Source organism: Crassostrea angulata, chromosome 2 (genome assembly GCF_025612915.1).
Source record: "Crassostrea angulata isolate pt1a10 chromosome 2, ASM2561291v2, whole genome shotgun sequence".
In the NCBI taxonomy this organism is placed as follows: Eukaryota; Metazoa; Mollusca; class Bivalvia; order Ostreida; family Ostreidae; genus Magallana; species Magallana angulata.
The window spans coordinates 30,908,419-30,922,128 of NC_069112.1; the positions used below are offsets into that span (position 1 = coordinate 30,908,419).

Genomic DNA, 13,710 nt, shown 5'->3' on the forward strand with positions numbered 1-13,710 from the left:
AAATATAATATTGAAATTTACTTAACGCTACTAAACAAGGAAAAGTGGATTAAAACTCGGAAACGCTACAAATACTTTAGAGCGATCAGCCACATTGCCAACACCTTTTCTACGACTGTGATTCAACACCGTTTAAATCTAGCTGTTGTTAAGAGTTTTATAATGTTAGTAGTAGTCCTAGATGTTATTTTCTTTGTACAGGATTATGTGACTTCAGACCCACGACAATTATTTCTATCGTCCTGAGGAAGTTGTCCTTATCAATCGTTTGTGTCGTAGGCCATTTCTAGTGCACATTAATGTATAAATTAGATAGAGAAAGGCTATTTAGAGGATTATTTGAACAATTCATTAGTTAAAATGTAATGACTGCTCGCACTCAGAAGAAATCACCCCAAAGTTTGAAAGGATACTATCGTAGTATATTATATTGAAAGTTAAATGTAAGACTTATCATTGATCGGTAAACTTAATAAAAATTAGTTCGTACTAATAATGGCAATTTACTATCCCGTTTACAAACTATATGTACGATTGATATGTTAAACTTTATATTATAAATTTTTAATCCTTAAATAGTTCAATTCCACATAAAAAATCAACTTTTATATTCTTACATTATAGTTAAGCACACTGATGTAGTGTAGCTAAAATAAATATGTTTACCCGAACAAGTTAACATTCAGATCGTTACAATCAATTGTTATCTCATTCATATTTTTTTCTTATGTACGTAAAGCAACCAAATGAATTATATTAAATGTGATCTTAAACTAGATAGATCTTTCAGAATATAAATCTATTACAAGTATGCTTACTTTGAAACTTATTGAATAAAACAATATTGCTTTAGAAATAATTTTAACTTGTACCGTTTGAAATTTAACGTACGAGTTAGCTTTCGTTGGCTTTTTTTGTACATTGTTAATTCGTACCAAATGCGACCGTTTTTTAAAAAAAAAATAAAAACTCAATGTTTGATCTTTTGTTCAAGCAGAAAAAAGTTTCTACTTTTATTCAAGCGAACATGTTAAAAGAAATATGTCAAGTTTATTTGTTTGACTTAGGAAGCAACGTTGAGCGAATTACTTTAATACGTGTAGCAGATATAAAAAGAAAACCAATCCGACAAATGTTGATTTTTCCGATTTAGTTTTTAGTTTCAAATATTTCATTGCTAAAACAATGTTGCATCTTCGTACGTAAACTGCTGTTAAAATAAGATATAAAGTCACCTTAAAATTGTTGAAAAAGAAATATATTTCCGCCTTAACAGGTGAAAAGAACAACGATTACCCTTCATGTGCCTTAAAATTAATGGTCAACAGTGATTACGTAACTATATAGATATGGTTGTCACCTGTTTGCCCTGCGGCCAGGTCAGGTACATGATAATCGCCGCACGTTCGGACCAGTATTTCTGTTATGTGTACTTACATGCATTTCTCGACAGCTGTTCGTTCAGGATAGACCTACATTAGCGGCTTACTATGACTTTTGTTCTCAATTCGTTATTTGTGTGCTCATTAAGAGTACGATAAATTCTGGAGGTATCCTCCAGTATTTCAATGAATATGTTTGAACAAATGATAAATAACCGTTTATCGTATATTGTTGACACTTCAAACATACAACTAAAATTGTCTACCTATAATGGTTTAAAAAAATGAACTTCGTTAAATATTTGCCGGAAAACGACAAGGACGGGCGAATGCACGTATATACATGTAATTACGTTACCAGTGTAGAAACTAAAGAAGAAAGTTTGCTGTTAAAATTTTTGTTATTAATGTTGAATAAGCTGTCCTTTAATGTTTTAAACTCTCGTATGGCTACTTATTTATTACGATCCTTTGATGGTTAAGTCTTTTGACAACCTGATCGTGATCGAATAGGTTTTACAAAGATTACAATTAAAAATTAAATTAATAACCGCTGAACAGCAGATGTCATGCCTCTGCAGTTTTAGTATATTTGCGTTCAAGACATAAACAAGGTGTTTACTTGAGGGTAAGGTTGAGAAATAACAAATTTAAATCGAGGACGATTTTTGTTTTTGAAATCTTTCCAAAAAAGAATTTTTTAATGTTTCTAAAGAAGTTTTTATCGTGTCATTAAGTTGAAAGTACCACTGTTTAGGGATATCCGTCAAATAAAAAGGAAAAGCAGACAAAGCTGCAGATTCCTACATATTAAAATATGCCACCATGGCCATCAAAAGAGACCACCATTGACTAGCGGGTTCAGCCTGGGGGTATGGAGACAATTTGATAACATTCGGCGCGTGCCGAATCTCCTGTGGCGGCGCATGAGTGGATGATAGTGAATACGGTGGTAATGATGCTGTTACGTTAACCGAATGAGCTAAATGAGGCGTTGCAGTTGAAGTTACAAAAGTAATATTACTTGTAGCTGGTCCTAAGGATGGCCTTGCCGGCACATCAGGAGATAGCCTATCCGAGGAGGGAGTAGCCAGGCCACTCAAAAGTCTCCTCGCCCTCTGCAGGCCTTGCATCCTGATGGATGGTGGCGCCGTTGGTGTTGCCCCGATGGCGGTAGTTGGAGCCGACGTCGGTCTAATGGGAAACATTCCCTGGAAGTTGTTTATGGATTTGCCATTCCCAAGATCCATTTCCGAAGATTAAGTATTCTCCACCAGATTGTTATATATAATTTTGACTTAAGTTGTGGGGAAGCTTGGGTTGTGAGGGCAAATGGACCTTAGTACTTGCTTTCAGCTTCTATTGTCTAGCCTTAAAAGAAAACAAGTTGTATGTCGTTACAATTTTATTAATGAGAAACCGCAACTCTACACAACAGAATAAAACAAATTAATAAACAACAATAATTCAATCGATTTAACAAAATATCCTGAAAAATAAATAATTAATAACATTTTAAATTCTAAGTTATAACATCTTAGTTGCGCTTACTTATAAATACTATTTCTAAAGCTAAGATGATTTGAACTACACATACGTACCTTAAAAGAAAACAAGTTGTATGTCGTTACAATTTTATTAATGAGAAACCGCAACTGAGGTTGTCAGGGCTCGCATGGCCATTTTATACCCCAGAACCGGTTTCCATGACGTTTCCACAACTTGTTAACTTTCTTAGTACCCATGCGACTTGACCGCATGTGGTCATCCTGTGATCACTGTTTCATAATCTTAATTAAAAGTTTACTCCTTTGCCAAATTTCCAAATTCTGACTTCATAACACCAATATCAGCATTGGCTTATAATAATAAACTTTATCGAAATTCAACATTTTTATCTTTATTCAAACAGTGATCACGTACATGAAATATTTGATGAATTAATTAATAATCCTAGTGCTTGGTCCCAATACTTAAATGTAATCAAAAATTAGGTAACATGTTGACCGTCTTTTTAATGCTGACTATCTAGAATACACAATTTGTAAACACAGATCAAGAATATTCCACTACTGACGTATAAGTTAAGTAACTTTTGACCTTGCACTGGATATAAGAAATAGGACCTTTAAAATCAGTGAATGCTATGAATATACAGTCAAATATAAAAATAATATAAAAATTCTATATTACTTGGTCACAGTACCAGTTAAAAGTAGCATAAAAGTTGGTACTGTGATTATGAATGGGATTAAAATAACCATCGGCTTCTAATAGTATAACACTACCACGGGTATCTTACGTAACTAGTGTACACGTTAAGTAAAAGTCTTAAGTGATCGTATAGTGGTTTTATTCGACAAAAAGCAAACTAAATACACAGTCCCAATTTGTTTGAGTGTCTCATTCACTGTCGTATTATGTTCAGTAAACCCTTGCTGTATCGTACCAGCAACAATATTTGTGGCTTGTTCTAAACTTTCAGTCATGTTTACCAGACAATAAATACCCAAAAGAATAATAGAATAAATAAGAATAAATCAAGAGTAGATGAGACTCGGACTTACAAAACAGGACAGTAAAGAATAATAAAATTGTCTTACCGTGACTGGTTAGATAAATCCAAAGTCTTTTAAAGAAGGTACGAATCCTGGTCGCTGGCGCCAATCACCAGTGTTCGATTATATAATGATAGGTAACAAGGGCTATTTTGTTACAGTAGTGGAAATTCAACAATTACGTTTTCTCGAATAATTATTCCGTTGGTCAGCCAGATTCAATAAAACAGATGCAGAATGGGCAGTACCATGATCTGCAAATAAAAATAACAAATAAGGACTAAATCAATGAAATTTTAATAAGGTTATGAAACAAATAACAAAAATAATATTATTTCTTGTGATTAACAGTTCAGATCTAATTTCACAGTTCTTTCAAAAGATAGTTTAATTATAGTCAAGTGTCCTTTAAAATCAAAGATAATAGTAAGAGAATTAAAGTCACTGTCCAAACGTTATTAAACACGGGGTAAGTCGGGAGTCTCTGCACATAGGAACCTTCCTCACTGGTGGTGTGTTAAGGACTGATCTCTACTGACCAAGTACGAATAGTTATAATCAGATATGAATGTCTTAAGATGACAGAACATTTTATCATTGCTCGATGGTCTAGTTCTAGATAGAGGCAAAGAGGACAGGACGTCGAGGATGTTGAAGTTTTCCATCATCAAGAGAGGATTTAGATAATCTGAATTTTTCCTTTGGCAACTTGCACCCGTTCGAGATACCACCGGTACAATAATAATTATCAAAACGAGAGTTTTTAAAAACATGTCTTGCCCGCACTGTTCCTTTTATCCAGTTCACACATTCCAACGGATTACATGTAGGACATCGAAGCACGCCCAAATGGTTCATATGATCCAAGGAACAAGTGATTCGAGCTCATGGATGACTTTTTCTATATCGGCTCTTTGTCATTTCAGTGCTCTGTACTCCACTGGTCGAAGACACAGTCCACGTTTCGTTGGGACAAGCATTTCTTTGCCTGGTGATCGCTAATATTGTCTAATGCTCACACACAGATTACCTTGTTGAATCGTACTGAAAACGTTGGAGCCCATGTGGTAGTTTACATTTTCATTATTTTTCGCAAAGCTGTATCGTTCCTACCAAGAGCGAGTGCAAATGTTTTAAGAAGGTTTAGATTAAAACTAGTTCCCGTCTTTGTTGCTTACCAATTGCTTACCCTAATCGGTCGGACGCCAAGCCGTCTGCAAAGGCGCCTACCAACTGACCTTGCACAGAAAGGTCCTCCTTCCGGGAAGACCTCCTCTGCTAAATTTAAAAGCCTCTCGGCATAAACTTAAACATTTTCATCTTTATTTTGCCTGCATTTTAAAAGTAGCATGAAAGCATGCTGCGAGTCAGTCACTTCCGCGAATCGCGCAGATAACTCCTTTTTTAATGCATCCAGCTGCTGCTGTCCACCGGGTGCATTAGTAAAAAATCTCTGTATGAAATCGGATACGGCCCCCTGCTTGTCTTCAAAGCCAACAGCCCTACACGGTATGCTGTACATTAAGTAAGATATGCACATTTTTTTCAATAGACTTAACCCAGTCCAATCGTCACTGACCATTGAGTGCGAGTAGGTGATATTTCATTTTTCTTTCAAAATACATTTTCCCGTAATAAAATTCCCGTTTATAACACAGCACAAAGAAAGCCAACAACAGATCCAATTAAAATACTACTTTAATAGTCACTGCCCCTGCCCTGTTTTCGCCACAATTTACCTGACCAACGCCTTTTTATTTTACAATAGACAAAGATTATTACAATTATAATCATTGCAGAAGCTACACCCATTAATACATATGCCCAAGTAGGTAATCCCCAGAAATCGAATAATGGGGGTACTGAATTTACCAGTTTTAATTCTTCAACCAGTTTGTCCATGCTAACCATTTCAAGATCATTTAATTTTTCAGGAATAGATATATTGTTTAAATTATCAAAATTGGAATGAACAGGTTTCCATAATTGGATGGCAGACACGTTATAAGATTGCATGAAAGTTGTCAGAAGGTTTGTCGCATTATATTTACTTTCTTGGTGATAATGAGGGGGTAATGTCATTGCACTTGTGACGGCTGAACAGGACTGATCAAGGGTCACAATTTGGATGGGAGGACGTACAATGACATCGTAGCTAATGTATTTTTGCCATCCCCACATAACTTTACGAAATGTAATTTTTCTGATGTTGATACCACCCAATGTCCATTATTTAAATAAGTTGCCCGGGGCAATACAGACTTAAGCTGAACAATTACTTTACAATATTTTCGAACTTTTTGAACTTCTTGAAGAAATAACGCCGTGACACATAATCTTGAAATGCTAGTCTTATAAACTGGACTTCGCGCGAAACAGAACCCCATTAAAGGATTAGAACAGCTTTTTAATTCTTCGTTAGATAACAACATGTATTGGGTTCGCTCTGTATTGATAGCAATCGCATTTGATTCGAGCTTGTATTGTGCAACCATAGAACAGCCATTTGTAATGACGGAGTTACTTTGATTTGTCATAAGTGCGGGTATGTTATGAATTTTGTAAACATGATAAGTGTCCTGCGCGTCTAATAGTGGGATAGATAAAATAATCAACAGTTTGTTATCCGCGGTTGTCGATGTACGTGTAAGAAATTTATAAAAGGACCATAAATCTTCATCTGGGTTTCCAGGTAATCTCAAAGTCCGGGGTAATTTAGTTTTAATGGTAAGTAATAAATCTTTTAAATCATGAGGAGCCATTATACTTGGTGTCAAATGTCCGATTGCCAGAGCATTTAGTTGAATATACAAATGTTCGACATGAGTTCTTACTTCGGAAGTCATTACTTGAATTTCCTGTACGGCTCTATTAATTCGCAAATATGAATTGACAAAGTAATCTAATTTATGAAGTTGTTTTTCAATACCGGTCGTAAGATTTTTCAATTGGTCCGACAGAGTTACTAACGCGCCTAAAATTTCATTGATCTTTTGTCGATTTTCTCGCACTGCAAGTCGAGTGCCATTAATTAACGTTAGGCTTTCTTGTATTACGTGAGTAATTTTTCGTTGGTTATTGGCCAAATTATTTATATTGTTACGTATCCCCTGTAAATCATCTTCCGACACTGTTCCAAATAGAAAACTAAAAGCTTTACCAATAATGGGTAAGAGTGATCGTCGACGACGATAACCCGTAAGATCATGTAAAGGACTCAGAATTTGGAAATTATTATAAACAGCGTCTTGAGCAGTTCTTAAATTTATTATTTCTAACTCGAACCCTTTAAGTGTTTGGAAATATTTGTCTTTAAGATGAACATCATAGAATTTGACAAGAACATTATTTATCCTATTAACTTCATCCAGAGCGGAATATAGTTTGTCAATGGACTGATCATAAACTGACAAATCGATAACCATCGTTACAAGCCAGCGACTTCGTGTGGTTGAAATTTCATGGGATTGTTCAAAAATTACATTTTCTCTTACTATCATACTGTTGCCGTTGGTCAGCCAAATCAAGATTAAGAAAGGCAGAATGGTCGATGCCATGATCTGCAATACAAAAAAATATTAATAAATGACATAAATTACGTTTTTTAAATATTGATAAAATTTATATTAGCCGGTCACACAAAACTCATATACCGGAGGATCAACTTTGTGGGATCTGCTTGACAGATACCTGTCGACCGATAAGGTTCGCCCAGCAGATCCCAAAAATCATCCCCGAATACGTTTCGTAACACTTCATGTCCCCCAAGGAACCTCAGGGCGTCCCTGTCGTATATGTCATACTTAGGGACGGTCTGAGAATGTTCCGTGAGTTTCAAGAACACCGATATATCCCCCATAACTTCTTTATGTTTATGGGTTGGCTGACCGTTGGGTTCAAATGGCTGGACAGCCAAAATGTCTCCCAGGTCAGATGAGGTTCCGAAAAGAGGATCGAGACGAGCGTGTCTATGATTGATTTTATATTTACGGATGTAGAAATCCGTACTGACGGCATTCAGGGGTTGTTGATACGTCGTCGAGGGGCATATGCGTGCGTCCCAAACGCACTGGTGGCCGGAGGGCGTCTCTAACCACTCCAGAATCTTGGTTCTGGGCCACATGAACCTACTGTCCCGTTCGATTTGCTCGATCAGGTAGCGTAATGGTCTATTGCAGGAAGGTAAGACTAACGGCCTTACTTCCTCAGAGTGTGACCGGACAGAATTTGACAGGAGGACAAGCGCATTTAAATTCTTAAAAACTACGTTCAATTTCTGTTTATGCTCGTCTTTAAAACACTTATCTAGATATTTATCAAGGATGTGCACTTGCACAACGGGCGGCAGGGACTTCAGCGACATCATGATCTGTAACGGAAATGAAAAGAGAAGGTTATGCGCAATTCGAAATTCAAACACATAGTTTACATAAGTCGAATGGCAGTTTCCAATAGGAATCTGAACTTATTCTCAGCCGATTTTGGTTTACGAGTGGTCTTGGGTTTAATAATGATTTTTTCATCAGGGACCCTTCTCAACAAAGCAAATTTCTCGATAGCCTTTATCCATTTCTTAAATTCTTTAGGATCTCCCTCAAAAGGTTTGAGTTGCCCCAAAAGCCTGACCAATGTTATCTACTATAGAAGTTGCTAACCCTTGCATTGCGTTAAGAAAATCTTCTTCACCCATGTTAGTTCGCGTTGTGTTTAGTGGCAAAATACAGAACAAAAACTTACCAGAGAGAATGTAGAAGATTCCGAATTAAATTTCCTTGGCAAGTTGAACCCGTTCGTGATGCAACTGACGCTGATAGATGCAGCATATCCTGGTCACGGCACCAACGAGGATCTATAACACAGCACAAAGAAAGCCAACAACAGATCCAATTAAAATACTACTTTAATAGAGTTAACAAAAATACTATAGTAATTGAATAATTACAATAATAAGGCAAAAACAATAAAGAAAAACAATTAAGGATTTTACAATCAAAGAATAATTGTTGACAATAATTTAAAGTCTTTTAGAATGTCAGGGTCACTGAACAAGAGTAATGAAAAATATAATAATAAAAAGTCAGACAACACTTTGGGAAGCCGGGTGTAACAACAGAGGGAGACCGTTCCTCACTGGTGGTGGGTTGAGGACTGCTTCACTCTGTCCATGTCAGTTCGTATATACGGTCACTAGAAACGCCCCCTTGTCACTGATGCGTGGGAATTAACGTGGTCATTACTTTTGAAGCTCGTAAACTGTCCATAAAAGATCCAGTCGTTAAAATAAGTTTACACAGTCTTTGTATAGTATCCATGTGTAGTAATTAGTTTAACTGTCAATTAGCCACACTCGAATGACAACAATTGTCAGAACGTCCTGGTCAGTGAGTAGATCATCGAGAAGAGTGTTGGTTCACCAGTAACTGTGTCCTTGATTGGCGTCCAGGTAGCGGTCTTCACGGTTCTGCTCTGTTGCCCCCGGCACGTGTACAAGTACGTCCTTGTCTAAGCGCTGCACTCTGCACGGTCGAATGACCTCTGTCATTCATGCGTCCAGGTAAACAGACTACTATAAGAGTACAAGTAAACAGCTAAAACAGGAATTAATATTAAGTCATTAAATAGTACATAATTGTTATGACAATTAAACACAATTAAAAATGGGGTCAATTGTGTTACACATTGTTATCCACCGAACCAAGGATCCAACCAGGAAGCACATCCTAACCAGGGGGCAAATAGGAACCAACATTCTCTCCCTGAAAAGACAATGTGGCCTTACTTAGAATAAATTCCTTATCTGTCGAAATCTTACTGTTCAAATAAGAACAAACAAGGACAATTAGGATTATAGAATTTTTATTAACTAACATATCATCAAAAGGAAATTAGTCATCTATGTCTAGGTCGAGATCGTCCTAATCACCTTCTTCGAGAACGGGCACTCCTCGTCACTCTTGCGGCCCGAGGTGGGCGAAAGGCGAGTTGGGTAATACCGCCAGCGTACCTCTACGTTGTTGTTTAAGTCTAGGTAGGCCAGTTCATCGTCAGAGTCCGAAAAGTCTTGGTACAGTTGGTAGGCTTTTACCTCCCAGATTATGTGGCCACTCAGGAGAAGGGCCCGTTCAACTGCTGGCTTCAGTTGGAGGCCAGCCAGACGACGGCGTTGTACCCCCGGATCCGCTCTGCAACAAACCTGTTCTTCCACAGTCGATTGCTGCAGTGGTTTTTCTTCAGGTTGTTGTTGTACCTGCTGCAGCAGGATGTTCAGTTCTGGGCCTTCTTCAGTACCGCTTGTGACTTATTTCCAATGGCACAATAGTGCGCGGGGCAGGGGTGGTTAAGAGGATTTAAAGCCGGGGAAGGGTTAGGCAGATAAGGCGCGACAGGTCTAAGCCTGTGAAAAACCACCTCTTCCGCATCTCGAGTTGGGACAAACTCCTTCCCTAACCGCATTTTAACCTCGGTATGAAAGTTCTGTATCGAAAGCGCGCTATCCGCGACAGCCGTCAGCGTAGTCGGCTTTTGATGCATGATTTTAATTTTCATGTGATCGTCGGACATACCGTCAATGAATAATTGTACTTACTGGCGTTGTACCTCGGGAGGGTCAAGACTGCCAAATGCATCGAGGGCAAGTCGTGAGAGTCGACTGCTGTACACTTGGACATTTTCGTCAGGATTTTAAACAAGAATGCATCAGCGTGATATTTGTCATTGCATTCCCCAAATCTTAAAGAATAAAGAAAATTGTCTTACCGTAGCTAGTTATATAAGTCCAAAGTCTAAAAGAAGGTACAAATCCTGGTCACGGCACCAATCAGCCCGTATAACACTACCATGCGTATATTACGTAACTAGTGTACACGTTAAGAAAAAGTCTTCAGTGATCGTTTAGTGGTTTTATATGACAAAAATCAAACTAAATAAACAGTCCCAATTCGGGGAAGTCAGAGAGAGATGTGGTTATATATATTTCTTTGACTTTCCTTTAAAGCAATTATAGCCTTTGATGGACACATACTATTCGTGGTTCAATTAACATGGAAGGTACACCAAATAAAGGTATTTTATTTACAAGAGCATTCGATACTGATTGTGAACTTAAATAATAAAGTCAAATCACAATAGTCCAAAGAATAATATATAACGTCAAATCAGTATAGTCAAAGTTATAGAATATGCAAATTTATAAAGTCCAATCACCAGTGTTCGGTTATATAATTAAAGCTAATAAGGGCTATTTTGTTACAAAAGAACCACTGATTTATCATTTCACTTAGTCAGAACAAGAATCGAATTAAAGTTCAAACTTCATTCACTACTAGTGTCATATGGATATGAAGGTAGGGAGGGATAAGGAAAATAGCGACGTTAAAGCCCGGGTTTATTTATTTTAAACACATCCTTTTTCACTGGTGTAATGGTTTCAATTTTTTGAAGCCCGGAATTTTTAATTTTTTAAACACACGTCTTTTTAAACTGGTGTAATGGCTTTTATTACTGGTCTGTATACGTCGGTGTGAGTAGACGCAAGGTGTTTCAGTGGCTGTGTATACGCTGGGGTATGAGAACTTGGTAAACTGGAGATGTTTGTTGTCCGTTGAATGGTAGTGAAACTCTCTGCAGGCAGCTCCTTTGATGGTACAATAGCAAACCCTACTGGGTTAAAATCAGCAGATGGTTGAATTATTTCCTGCTTTATTCCTATAGGTGCTGCAATGGCTAATTCACATTCCTGCTGCTGTAGTATTTTCTTGCGTAGGAGATTCACATCAAATTTCTGAAGATAGTATTTCTCAACTTCTAATATTTCGTGGCCATGGCAACAGGAATGGGAGCTGGTGCAAGGTGGTATTGATAATTGTCGCGTGGTGAATCCAACCTCTCTTTTGAAACAAAATTGTCACGTGGAAGAGGCGAAAAAAAATATAAAATACGGAAATACTTTACCTTCATCATGCGGACTCTTTTGTATTTTGTTTTCCGTTTTAAGATGTGAAGGGAAATCTTTTTGTGATATTTTAAATTTATTTACGAATAATTAAAAATTTAACGAAGAAATTATTACTCATTACATCACAAATTTAGGATGTCTTAGTATTTAGATAGTAACATTATAATTATTTCTCAAACAAGCGTGAAACAAGGAGGATGTCTGACAATATTGATATTGAAGAAGAAAATATTAGAACAGTAAATAATGCACCTCGACAAAATTTTCTTCATCTAAAATTTTATCATTTCCTGTTGGATTTCTATTTTATCCATGGGTTCTGTTGAACTATCACGTATAAATTATATGGATTGCAAACATGTTGCAACAGAGATACCTAAGTTTAATGCAGATATAAGTACTTTTCTACGAAATCCTATGTTACTTTCGAAAAATAATTCTGTTGAATTGATAAAATAGTCTTACCTTAATCACTGTAATATACAATTCTGCAGTTTCGATCTTCGTCTTTAAAGTATGGGAAAAACATTATGTTTACAAATACTATTATGTCGATAAAACAAATAAGTCTTACATGTATACATAATTATAAAATTTTACATTTAACTATTTGTGTAGAAAATTATGAAATGTATAATTCGTTAGTTTGTTTTATATGGTATAAGTATGAAAATAAATGCTAAAAAAAACCCGTTTGTTGTTGTTTGTTTGTTTTTTTTACTATTTTGGTTGGCAAAATCATATTTGGAAATTATCTTTCACAATCACAGTCCTCAACATGCATGGGAGATACCGCCTCACTATCATTTTGCTCTTTCCCCGCGGTATCTTTCTTCTCTTTTTCGTTTGGTCCAGGACCCTGTTCTATAGCAGAGTCCATTGGTGATGATAATGTAATAAGTTTCTGGAAAAAAGCAACACACTTTTAAATATACATGAATGTATATATTTTTCAAACTTTAATATATATATAATTGAAAAAAAAACATGCATGTACACCGTATTTAAACGCTTACCAAAATATTAAAAAACAATTCTTCTCGATTCATCTTGATGCGGTGTTAAAAGTGCTACACAATCTACCTATATATATATTTACATATGGTGGGTAATATACGTTTAAAAGAGTGTCATAATAAAAGAATCGCATGTTGACACGTTTGTCAATTTTAGAAGTATCTATCTATATTCCTAAACAAAAAAGTAATTGTTCACACCGTTCATATGTAATTTACATAGCCTAATGGACACATGGATCAAGTAAATGATCAAATATGGACATTTTATATGTTTACCAACTCCTTTTCAAATTACCTACTTTTACCATGCACTTTTACCATTCCCGCCAAAGTCTAGGATCTGGTATTGGGTAAATCTAGATTTGAGTTTTATCGACAATGTCAAATAAACTTCGGTAAGCAGAAATATAACAGTTGTCCTCTTCGACTTTAAAATATTACCCTGGGATACTAACGTTGTTGACAAATACACCGTCCTGACGGGCCTTAAATGTTTGAAAAATAAAAGGGTTCTTTCGATAATTTCCCGTTTGTGCTTCCGTAGACACTAGTCCGACCACGATTTTACTGGGACATTGTGTTAGATATATGTTATCCCATATAAATCTCGTTTGTCCTGAAGCGATGGAAGTTAATTTTACATCAATGTTGATTAAGGGATATTTTGCAGTGGTCTTTTCTTAAGTCTTATTATGGCCTACAATGATAAGTGGAGTCCCGTGGCCGTGTATTATCCTGACTTTTACGTATAACAAACTTCTTTTAAGGTCGATATAATCCGCACTGCCTGGAACGGA

At 36.4% G+C, this 13,710-nt stretch overlaps 2 protein-coding genes across 3 annotated transcripts in view; both read right to left on the reverse strand.

Moving 5' to 3' along the window:
• Positions 1–1,105: 1,105 nt before the first annotated feature.
• LOC128171726 (uncharacterized) lies at positions 1,106–8,802 on the reverse strand. 2 transcript variants are annotated; one of them, XM_052837488.1, is made up of 2 exons: positions 8,678–8,802; positions 1,106–8,309 (listed from the first exon to the last, which is right to left on the reverse strand). In XM_052837488.1, the coding sequence occupies exon 2, from the start codon at positions 8,304–8,306 to the stop codon at positions 7,575–7,577; it is 732 nt and encodes a 243-aa protein (XP_052693448.1). In that variant the 5' UTR covers positions 8,307–8,309; positions 8,678–8,802; the 3' UTR covers positions 1,106–7,574. The 2 variants fall into 2 exon arrangements, with proteins under 2 accessions (XP_052693448.1, XP_052693447.1); XM_052837487.1 differs by having other exon boundaries at positions 1,115–7,500; positions 8,678–8,800.
• Positions 8,803–8,822: 20 nt separating this feature from the next.
• Positions 8,823–13,710, reverse strand: part of LOC128171734 (putative nuclease HARBI1) — a 225,458-nt gene continuing 220,570 nt past the window's right edge. Inside the window, exon 5 of the mRNA XM_052837498.1 lies at positions 8,823–9,506. The gene's annotated coding sequence lies outside the window, so the exon portion shown is untranslated. The remainder of the gene's footprint in view (positions 9,507–13,710) is intronic.